This window comes from Abrus precatorius, unplaced genomic scaffold (assembly GCF_003935025.1).
Source record: "Abrus precatorius isolate BTA unplaced genomic scaffold, Abrus_2018 Scaffold8, whole genome shotgun sequence".
Taxonomy (NCBI): domain Eukaryota; kingdom Viridiplantae; phylum Streptophyta; class Magnoliopsida; order Fabales; family Fabaceae; genus Abrus; species Abrus precatorius.
The window spans coordinates 25333594-25344801 of record NW_020874428.1 but is presented as its reverse complement, the minus strand read 5'-3'; the positions used below and the strand labels follow the sequence as shown (position 1 = coordinate 25344801).

Sequence of the window (11208 nt, the reverse complement as noted above, 5' to 3'; positions counted from 1 at the left end):
ATATAACTTTAAGATACTTAAATTCTTTAAGAAGTTTCAGAATATAATTTTTAGTGACTGACATGAGCAGTATTACTGTATAATGAAAAAAATTATCATAAATAAATAAATTATTTGTTTAGAGATTTTTACTAAATAATTTAGAAAAATATATATTAAAAAAAGCCTCAAGTTTAGATAGAGAACCAGCAAAAGAGTTCTACTTGCCGTAAATATTTAACTTTTACAATATGTTCTTTATTTGACCCACGAATGTAAGAGTATGGAGAACTGGTTGGCGAAAAAGAAGATGCAATCCCTTCAAGTTTGACTAGTTTTTTTTTTTCTAAAAAGATTCCCTTTTTATAAAACATTTTTGTGTTCAAGAGAAAATTTTAAAATAAAACTTGATATTATTAAATTAAAATAAAAGGTTTAAATAACCAAAGTGATAAAGTGTTATATACTTTATTAGAAAAAAAATGTTATATACTTTTTTTATTATTTCATGTCATGTGTTTCTAAAATTAATCCATCTCTTTGAGTATTGTTTTTATAAATTTTTGACTCTCAGGATAATTACACCTATGACCTACCTTCTAATTTTTTTTTTATTAATAAACTTTTTGGAAATAGATATTATTAAATTAAAAATGTATTTTTTATTAATAATAAATGTTTTTTTATTAAATAAGACTAAATTAAAAAGAAAATATTATTAAAATTAAGGGGAAATTTTTAAAAAAATTATAAACTAAAATTGAATTCAAGATTTTTTGGGTGATGTATCAAAATTTAAAATTTAAAATTTAATTAATCTAGATCAGAAACAAGTTTTTAATCGAAAGTGTATCAAGATTTAAAATTTAAATTCAACGGCCAAGATTAACTAAAAATTTGAAAGTGCAATTTGAATTTAAATTTGATACTAAAATTTTAAAATTAAAAAGTGAAAAATTTTTAAACTAAAAATTTTTGGACTAAAATTTTAATTTTAAATAATTTTAAGGTTCAGTTGAATAAAAATTTACAGTAAAAAATTTATTTAAAAAATGAATAAAATAATTTTCTCTTTATTGTTAAAAAAATTAAACGAGAAAGCTTCTAAACACATACAGAAATATATTTAAATTTAAAATAATCATATGATATATTTTTAATTAAATATTTAAAATTTTATTTTAATATAATGATGTCGATACAATACATGAGAAAATTACTAATAAAGATAAATTATTTTACTAAACGTAATTTACTTCTATATTTTTTTCTCTATTTTAAAAGTGTTAATTTAATCATTTTAAATATAATATATAAATTTAAAAACAAAAAAATACATAATATCTAAATTCAAATTAACTTGCTTAACAAGGAAATCTTATCTACTTTATGCATGTATGCTGCTCTATAACTGCCGTATATCAATTTCTTATTTTTCTAATGTGGTTTTTCAATTATCTTTTATTTTTTCAACGTTCTTGAATTTCATTAAATTAGATAAACAGTGACTCCCATATGACACTTAAAATATTTATGGATTAATAGTCTTAATTAGTTTATATCAAATATATGATTAAGGGTGATTATAATATTACTTTTCTTCTTTTAATTATTTGTGGCTTCTCTCGCTTTGTAGCATCAACCTTAATATAATCAAATGTCTGGCCTTAAAAACATAAATTTCATGTCATCGTGAGCATAATTGAAGTTCCAAAATTGTGATTCAAATGATGAAATCTGAAACACAACACTAATTGTTTCATACATATTTTTTCATCCATCAAAATATGAAAAGCAATATCCGCATTTGCACCCTTTAAGATGAAAACAGCCTTGAAAACAAGTAGCCATGGCAGCCCTGAACAGTATCCAGCAGAGGCATAGTTTGGCAAGCTTCCTCGACTGCATGATTCTTCCATTTTTCTAATATAACTTCAGCAATAGGAGCAATCTGATGCTGCAACAATGCTGCACCAAGGGGTCCTATCAGATTTAGCCTTGTAGCAGCAGAAATCACATCTCTCATTGTGATGAACATGTAAGCTCTTTGAGAACTTGTACTATCAAATCCAAGTGCTCCACATACAAGTCCAAAGACAGGAGCATGATGAAAATACACAGTCCCTAACCCCAGAGAAGCATCTCTCATGGTTTTGAGGGAGGGACTCTCAGAAAACACAGCTGAAGCCACCCTCATTAATGCAGATCCTTGCGACATTGACGCCTTTCGACCAACTTCATTAGTTAGGGTGGCATCCAATATTTTGTCAAGCTTATGCCAGGTTTCCAAATTAGGCACCATGGAAGCTGAGAACACAAAAGGAAGGAGTAGGCTTCCTGTATTCTCCAAGACATGGATAACAAATGTCTTAAGGTCATTGGAATCAGATACTAAGTGGGACTGAACTGCAGATTCAAGGCCAAAGGAATGAGCAAATCCACCAGTAGGTAGAAGGGAATCAAGCAACTGCCACTGACTCCACTGTAAAATTGAGTCTGCAAAGCCAAGTCTGTTGTGCCCTTCATTTATTTGCATTGTAAATGATATTACTCCAGTGTTGACCAAGACTGTCAGGTTACTACAAGTGTCCAGAGGAATAAACCAGCTTTATGGATTCAATCTTGTAAAGCAATCTAAAATACTTTCATTGATCTTTTGAAAATGAACAATATATGTATGGGATAAACCTTTTAAGAAAATCAACATGACCAAATTTGAAATCCCAAAACAGTCTTTGATCCTATCATAAGTCATAACCACATGCTATAAGCTTGTAGAAAATAGTTGCTATGCATCAGTAAACTTCTACTGATGATAACTTACAGCAGATCTAGTATGGCATGAATCTTGCCAAGAGAAAAAATTAAGAGTGTGCCTTGGTCACAAAATACTTTCTTATTTCAAAAAGTATATCAATTATCAATTATCAACTCTCAAGTGAACCATGAGCAACCCAAAAAATTTCCAAGCTAAACATTCTAAAGCTGAGCATGGAGAAAGGTTTAATTCTAGATAATCAAAAACCCAGAAGAACCCAAAAATATCCATTAAGTACTCCATTCATCATAGAAAAATGGATTTAATACACAGGCCTTGGACTTTAATCAACAAAACGTGAAGATCAAAATACTAAAATGTGACAAGCACTTTGTTTGCTCAGCATGACATCGAACAAACACAACAATCAGCAGCTATGTTCGGAGGTTGACTTAAATGGTTGGAACTTCCTAAATGTTGAAGAAGCATAGTTCCATTTTTAGTTATTTAATTGTTAAAAAAGTTAAAAACCAAGATATGAGAAATTAAAAGTAGTATTAAATAAGGAGTAAGGTTAGACAACATCCTTAGTAAGAAATGGATTCAGATATTAGATATTAACACCCTAAGGTTAGCACTAAGTACCAAGTAAGATAATACTAACAATAGAATTAAATATGGACTAATGTTAGACATCACTCAAAACTCTCTTGAAAGTTGAAAGCAAGGAAAAAGTATTTTAAAACTAAATTAGTTACTCAGGTTACATCATACCAACCTGCATGTTAAAATAAAATTGCACTGGGATGAATCTATTAATCAAAAATTTCCATACTGTGATTGAGACTAATCATTCAGCAATTACAAGTAAAGCTGCTGTACCATGCCATTTTCTAATACCTAATACCTTTACCCGAGAAAAAAACTAAGTCTTGTTTTCTTGGGATTGATCATTGCCCATGTTCATGAATTGGAAGCCCATGATATACCTATACTCTCCAGTCCCAAGACAGCGGGAGCAGTAACTAAGACCGCTTCCACCACAAACCCTACACCATTTTGGCCATTCACCTTTTGGGAGCATTTCCAAATGAACCTGGTTTGTCCTTCCTTTTCCACTACACTGGTGGCAAGCAACTCTTCCACTCCCCTCACAAATTACGCATGGCGGATCTGGTTTCTTTCTTCTTTTCTTCTGAACATTCGACTCTGTCCTCACAACCCAAGATGGCTTTGTGAGTGAGAGATGAGGCAATGACTTGGGAGACCGAGACGGGGGCAAACCATTATAGCTCGTGGCCTCCAACCGGACCATCATGGATAAACTCAGTGTCCCAAAACTCATCTAGACCAGCAGAACTCCAGGGTCTACTCCTCTTTCACCAATGGAATCTGAAACAATATAGGTACTTACTTCACTGACTGTAGACTTCCAACAAATATTTGCTTACATAGTGATCAATAATTCCTGAACATGATTGGGACTGTGGCCTGTAGGGTACTATGACATGAATTTTGGGCACAATGGCCACATCTTCCCATAATACACTTGATGTTCCCATTGCTCTTAGTAACTCACCAAAACTGGAACATCATCATCCAATATCCATGACCAAACATGGAAACCCAAATAACTCACTTCCTAATAGCAGAGAAAACAATCACGGTGTATCGATGAAAATCAATTTTAAGGGACCAGAACAAAGACCGCTTAAATTTACAAAATTTAAACTTCAACAACAATAATAATAAAGAGAACAAAAAATGTTCATATGGTTGTTTAGGCGGCATTTAGAAGAGCTTATTACTTATAGAAAACTTATGAAAATAAGTTATAACTTTCATAAGCTATTTTCAATAAGTTTTTGTAGCATAACTTTTCACAATCAAATTTTTAAGTTTATTCGAAGAAATTTTATGGTAAAATTTATATGATAAGCCCTTCATGACAAAAATAAGTTTATAAAACAGATACTTAAGAAGCTATTTTCCCAGATCCACCCATAATCAAAGACTGCGAAGAAGAACAAGGAAATGAAACTCCACGAGAAGCATAAACACGAGTTAGCTACAAAACCCACGAAGGAATTCGGGTACAGAGTGGAAAAAACAAAAACTTCAGAGAAGAAAGCGGAAAAGAAGCATCAGGGTATGTGAAGTTTACCAGGTGATGTGACGTTGAGGAACTAGAGAAAGGGGTCTCTATGCGATGCCTCTTATCTTCCTTTCGCTGCCAACACATTCAAGAGAGGATTGTGCTTTCATTAAAGCATTTTCAGAAGACAACAAAACATTTTCAATTTAAAAATGTGCCTGAAATATTTTATAACATGATTGAATAAGTTTTTTATAAAAAAAAATTAGAAAACATAAACATGATTTTTATTAAAATTTAAAGAAAATGATTACTAAAAAAATTATAAAGATACATTATAAAAGTATATTTTTTATTACCAAAAGAAGATATTTTTTAAAAATTTAAACACCCAATATAAGACAAGTTAAATAATTTTAAAACCACAAACCAAATTTTATATGATTTATATAATGAACATTTTTTTAATAAAAATACATTACTTAAGTTACATAAATCAATCATAAGAAGTAATGGTTATAAAATAATTTTACACGTTATGTATAATTAAATTGTAAAATTAAAACTGAAAATATGTATAATGCATATTTCAAAACAAATAATGTCATATTATATAAAAATGAGTCATCTAAGTTCAATAGTTTATTATAAGTAAATTTTAATTTTAATTTTTGAAATTATATAAGTTAGGTATTTTGTTCCATAAAAATTTAAAAATATTTACTAGCCTTAATTTAAAAAAGAAAAAAGAAGAAGATATTTTATGAATTTTCAAACCAACAAAAAGTATAAAAATTCAAGAAATAAATGTTCAATCTTATAATTTCGATTCCCGAAGATTAATTCAAGAATATAATAAATTTATAATTATTTTGTAATATGGAAGCAGATTAGAGTAATAGAGTCCAAACCTAAACACTGAGCATGACACTTGAAAATTTGAAGCATCCCTAAACATCCTCAGCTCAGCTCAGCTCCTCAAACTTTTGATTGATGGAGTGAGAGAAGAAGCTTAGCTTCAACTTCGCATTTATAGGATCATATTCATAAACCCTTAACCACTGAGAGAAGTGCATGTAGCTAGGTTCATTTGACTTCACCCTAATGCAAAATTGAAAAACAAAAACCACTCCAAAACCCCAATAACTATACACAAACACTTAGAAGGCAACACGACAATGGGAAAAAGCGCGAGAGTTTGAAGATCAACTCATCAAATCGACAATGCTATCACTCAAACATGTAACTAAACACAGATTCAGATCCAAATCCCTTTTCTCTTCGATTCCAAACACTTACCCTTGCACGTCACTTTCAGCATCGTCGTCGTCGTCGTCGTCATCGTCATGTCCACCTTCAACCTCAAATTACTTCCTCGGCACCCGAAACGACGTCGCTGCCTCGTTCAAAACCTGGTTCCGAACCCGTCACCGAAGCAAAGACCCACTCCTCCCTCGTATCTACCAAATCCTATCTTCCGACACCGACGACTTCTCCGCCGCACTCTCCGCCCTCTCTCTTCCCCTTTGCGAACCCTTCGTCCTCCAAGTCCTCCGGCACGGCGGCGCCCATGGCGACATCCTCTCCTGCCTCAAGTTCTTCGACTGGGCCGGACGCCAACCGGGTTACCACCACACACGCGCCACATTCGTCGCTATCTTCCGCATTCTCTCGCGCGCCAACCTCAGGCCTCTTATTCTCGACTTCCTTCACTCCTTCAGAAAGCGCATCTTCGCCCACCGTGTTCGCTTCGACGACACGCTCGTCGTTGGCTACTCCATTGCTGGGAAACCCGAGGTTGCGCTCCACCTGTTTGGTAGAATGCGCTTTCATGGTTTGGACTTGGATTGTTTTGCTTACCATGTTCTGTTGAATGCCCTTGTTGAAAAGAATTATTGTAATGCGTTTGATTCGATTGTTAAGCAGATTCGCATGAAGGGTTATGAGAATCATGCCACCAATGTGATTGTTGTTAAGTGTTTGTGTAGGCAGGGTAGGTTAGAGGAGGCTGAGGCTTTTCTTAATGAGTTGATGTGTCGCGGGGTGGAGTTGCAGGGGCTGGAGGTGAGTTATCTTGTTGGGTCATTGTGTGAGAGTAATAGGTTTGAGCGTGCAATTGAGTTGGTTAGGCAGTTTGGGATGTCTGGGTTGGTTCCCTTGGAGCATGTGTATGGGATGTGGATAAAGGGTCTTGTTAAAGGTGGGAGAGTGGACGAGGCATTGGAGTTTTTTATGAAAAAGAAAGGGTCTGAAGGGTATATTCTGGGCACCATTCGGTATAATGTTTTGATTTGGAGGCTTTTGAGAGAGAATCGGCTACGCCAAGTGTATGATTTGTTGATGGATATGAATGAGAGTTGCATTCCGCCTGATGTGGTTACCATGAATGCTGTCTTGTGCTTCTTTTGCAAAGTAGGGATGGTGGATGTTGCGCTCGAGCTGTATAATTCGAGGTCTCAGTATGGGATGTCCCTCAGTCACATGGCTTACAAGTATTTGATTCTTACTTTGTGTTGGGATGGGAGCACTAGGGAAGCGTACAGTGTTTTGAGGAACTCTGTTGATCAGGGTTATTTTCCTGATAAGCAAACCTTTGCTACGCTTGCCAATGCTTTGTGTCAAGAGTGCATGGTAGACGAGATGAAGGAGTTGCTCTGTCTTGCCTGGGGGCGGAATTTTATGCCTACGGCTACCATATATGACAAGTTCATATTGGCTCTGTGCCGGGCTGGAAGAGTAGAAGATGGTTATTTGATACAAGGGGAAATTAACAATATTGCTACCAGTGTGTCCTATGTTAAGATGGCTATGGGTTTTATTAAGTTAAATAGGGGAGATATTGCTGCTCGTATTCTTGTTGAAATGAAAGGCAAGGGTCATAAGCTGAAATCTTCTTTATGTAGAGCTGTAATTGGTTGTTTACTTGAAATGGATAATCCAAGAGCACAAGTTTTCAATTTACTGGAGATGCTGACTCAAAGTGAACCTCGTCATGAGATTTACCACTTTTTCATTGACGGAGTTGGGCATGCTATGAAGGCTGAGTTGGCTAGGGAAGTGTTTGAATTGATGCAAAGGAATGGCATTGAACCCAATTTGTCTTCTCATATTTTAATGCTTAAAAGTTATATGAAAAGTGGAAGAATTTCTGATGCTCTGAATTATTTTAATAATCTCCAGAGCCAAGGTATTGTGGGTAAAAAGTTATATAACTCCTTGATTGTTGGTCTCTGTAAGTCCAATAGACCAGGTGTTGCACTTGGGTTATTGTTCGACATGTTAAGAGCTGGATTGAATCCAAGCGTGGAATGCTATGAGGATATTGTGCAGAAGTTTTGCTCATTGAAAAGATATCATGAAGCATTACATCTTGTTTATCTATATGAGAAAATTGGACGTCAAATAACTTCTTTTATCGGCAACGTACTTCTTTTTCATTCTTTTATATCACCGCAATTTTATGATATATATGTTCATAACAGAGGACTGAGGCACGGGGAATTTTCTGGTAATTCAACATTTAGTTTGGTAATTGGTGCTTTTTCTGGTCGTCTCAGAGTAAGCCATAGTATTGAGGACTTGGAAAAATTAATAGCAACATGCTTTCGACTGGACATTTACACCTACAATCTATTGCTGAGAAAAGCAACCATCAGTGATATGGACCAAGCTCGTGAGTTGTTTGATCGGATATGTCAAAAGGGTTATGAGCCTAATTGTTGGACATATGATATCATGGTACATGGTTTCACAAAACAAGGGAGGAAAGATGAGGCTAAGCAGTGGGTTGAAGAAATGTTCCGTAAAGGATTTTATCATAGAAAGTAATAGAATTCATCCAAGGATATTCAGTCAATGTGAAATCAATACGTTAAAGATGCAAAATGGTTCACACAATTTTGGTAAGGATCTTATGATTTTTATGTTCATTAGAAAAATGGGTTACATTGGATGCATTGTTTTTAGTTTTTTCCATTTAATTGTTAATCTTGGGCAATCCCCCCCGCCCCCCTTTCTGTTGTGGAAGCACTGGGAAATAAAATGTTTCCACCTTGTATTATTTATCACACTAGATTGACATAAGCTTTGATATTTGACATAGGTTTTTACACATTATTTTATTTTCCATACTGTATTTTAAAAAAGTAGAAGCATTGCTTCTTATCCTCTCTGTGCTAGTTGCCATCACACAGAATAAAAAATAGAATCAGATTATTCACAAATGATGCATTTTAAATCTCAATAAAGTTGTTTTTGTGTCAATGATTATTGAATCATTGATTGTAGCTTGCCTACATGATTGTCTACACAAAGAGATTTGAATGTGATTGCAGAGAAAGAGATGAAACTTCTGACATGTGATTGTTGTTCTCAGTTATTTTATATATGTACATGTGACACTGAATTTTGCTATTTCTTGTGAAGTTTTTTGAACCGGTCACTAGTTGAGTTGTTTGCCAAGAAATCAATTGATGGCCTCTCTCTTCTATATTTCCAGTCATCTGCCATGATCTAACATCCTATGTTTTATGCACTTATTTCTGTATTCTTTCAGCAAGTTGAGATTGCTTGAGTCCTAGAGAAATGGACTGCTGATCTCATTAAGGGTTCGTTGGTTTTCATGCTAATACCATATTGGCCATTGGCATTAGTCATTGCATAAAAAGTTACAGTTAACTGAATGAATTAAAAGGGATTTGCTTCATACATCTACCTTACAATTTTCCCTATGAGCTATCATCCATGCATCGTTCTTGTAAGCATAATCTCTAGCGGTTTATTTTCTTTTGGCAATATTTCTTTTTTCTTCTAATCAATTGGTGCTTCTGCGTTGGTTTCTTTGATGGATAGTGTGCGTGACTCCTTCCTTGTTTAGAACTTAAATTTGACGTTATCATTTTGTGTTACTTCCATTGACATTTGATCAATGTCATCCTTAGTTTCATTTTCCATTATATGATTTATGTCAAATTCCTTCAAAATCAGATGCCAAATTCGTTGATCCCGGGCTTTTTATTATTATTGAGTATTGACATACTTTTTAGTTTCAACCTAGGAATAATTAGGATAGCCCAGCTATCTGTTTTCTGCAGGGCATGATATACATACGATGGTATTCCTTTCCCTCGAATCAGATGTTTTCTGGCCCTACTAATCCCTCCTTTTGTCACTTAGTTCTAAAAATTGTAACCCGTGTTTGATACTTGGTGGGATTTGCATAGCAGTAGTACTTCATGGTGAGGTGTATACTCGTTACTGCTAACTGAATCTAATTGAAAGCTGAAATGGAAAACTAGTCCTGTAGAAAGAAACAGAGAAAAGAGGATTTTATAACAAAAGAAAAAACAAGGAGAGGAAGAAGACAAATAAAGAACTTGTGGAGTGAAGCGAGCCATTGCCTGAAGAGAGGTCTCAAGAGAACTCAAGCGCCCGATTAATAGGATAAGTTTTTTTTCCGATAAGTGTCAATATGGACAGAATGAAACCCACTAAGCATGGGCTAACGTGGACAGTGCAACATCTTAAAATTTAAATTGTACCATTGAGTTTAAGGAGTTGCGTCTTTTCTAACATTAGTGTCTTATATGGCAACAATTCCTGGTTCGGAATGTCTCTGCATCATAGATTTGAGGTATTGATGAAGTCATTTATGTTGTTTGGATGATGTGAAAATGAAGGATAGTAAAAGAAAGCTGATAGGTAACTAGGTATTTTATTACAGAAAATATGGATAAACCCCAGTTAGAGATCAGAATCACAGGTTCATCACTCTCAAACTCTAAGAAAACAGAAAATAAAATATTAATATAAACATGTTTAGTTTTTAATTTTTGGCAGGATAGTTTGCGCAATTGCTTTAGATTAATAGAGAATCACGGAAATGTATTCTACACCCTATGGTCAAATTTAGTGACCATTTGGAAAATAACTTATGATTTTATAAGTTCTTTTTACCTTATTTAAATAAGTTTTTCAGTATCATTATTAAAATAAATTTTTTCAGTTTATTTAATAAATTTTATTATTAAATTTGTCTTAAACTCATATAATAAGAATTTAGTGAATAAGTATTTAATTTATTTAATCAAATGCACGTCAAGGTTCAGAACTTTCTTTCATTTTCCCCATTTTAGGAGATAATATAAATTTCTTCAATATACCGCCTTTCAGTTTGTTTCGATGTACGTTCTAGACAGATATTAATATTCAACGACTGCCAATAATTTCATTATCGGAAGTTCAAAAAAATATGTATTTACAGCTAAATTAATTTATCCATAACTGTTGTCTTTTACTTGTCTTTTGTTTAATTGGAATAATGAGGTCAAATGGGGGAAAAGGGCATTTGATCTTCGTGTTAATTTTGTTCTACTTT

The 11208-nt window shown here is 33.8% G+C and overlaps 2 protein-coding genes across 5 annotated transcripts; one reads left to right on the top strand and one right to left on the bottom strand.

Moving 5' to 3' along the window:
• Positions 1 to 1643: 1643 nt before the first annotated feature.
• Positions 1644 to 7631, bottom strand: LOC113846671 (urease accessory protein F). 4 transcript variants are annotated; one of them, XM_027475189.1, is made up of 3 exons: positions 5744 to 7631; positions 4902 to 4967; positions 1644 to 2558 (listed from the first exon to the last, which is right to left on the bottom strand). In XM_027475189.1, exon 3 carries the CDS (start codon positions 2513 to 2515, stop codon positions 1796 to 1798), a length of 720 nt encoding a protein of 239 aa, XP_027330990.1. In that variant the 5' UTR covers positions 2516 to 2558; positions 4902 to 4967; positions 5744 to 7631; the 3' UTR covers positions 1644 to 1795. The 4 variants fall into 4 exon arrangements, with proteins under 4 accessions (XP_027330990.1, XP_027330992.1, XP_027330988.1 ...); XM_027475187.1 differs by lacking the exon at positions 5744 to 7631 and adding an exon at positions 3715 to 4129 and having other exon boundaries at positions 1713 to 2567; positions 4902 to 4992; XM_027475191.1 differs by lacking the exon at positions 5744 to 7631 and having other exon boundaries at positions 1687 to 2547; positions 4902 to 4969.
• On the top strand, positions 6032 to 9357 carry LOC113846670 (pentatricopeptide repeat-containing protein At1g71210, mitochondrial). Its single transcript, XM_027475186.1, has 2 exons — positions 6032 to 8734; positions 9258 to 9357. The coding sequence occupies exon 1, from the start codon at positions 6057 to 6059 to the stop codon at positions 8658 to 8660; it is 2604 nt and encodes an 867-aa protein (XP_027330987.1). The 5' UTR covers positions 6032 to 6056; the 3' UTR covers positions 8661 to 8734; positions 9258 to 9357.
• Positions 9358 to 11208: the final 1851 nt, after the last annotated feature.

Excerpts from the sequence above, each read along its gene's own strand:
- LOC113846671 (XM_027475187.1), bottom strand. The coding sequence starts at position 4,082 with ATGAGTTTTGGGACACTGAGTTTATCCATGATGGTCCGGTTGGAGGCC. Across the intron at positions 2,568-3,714 it reads GAGTATAGGTATATCATGGG|CACTTGTAGTAACCTGACAG; the intron begins CTTCCAATTCAT and ends TATTCCTCTGGA.
- LOC113846670 (XM_027475186.1), top strand. The coding sequence starts at position 6,057 with ATGCTATCACTCAAACATGTAACTAAACACAGATTCAGATCCAAATCC.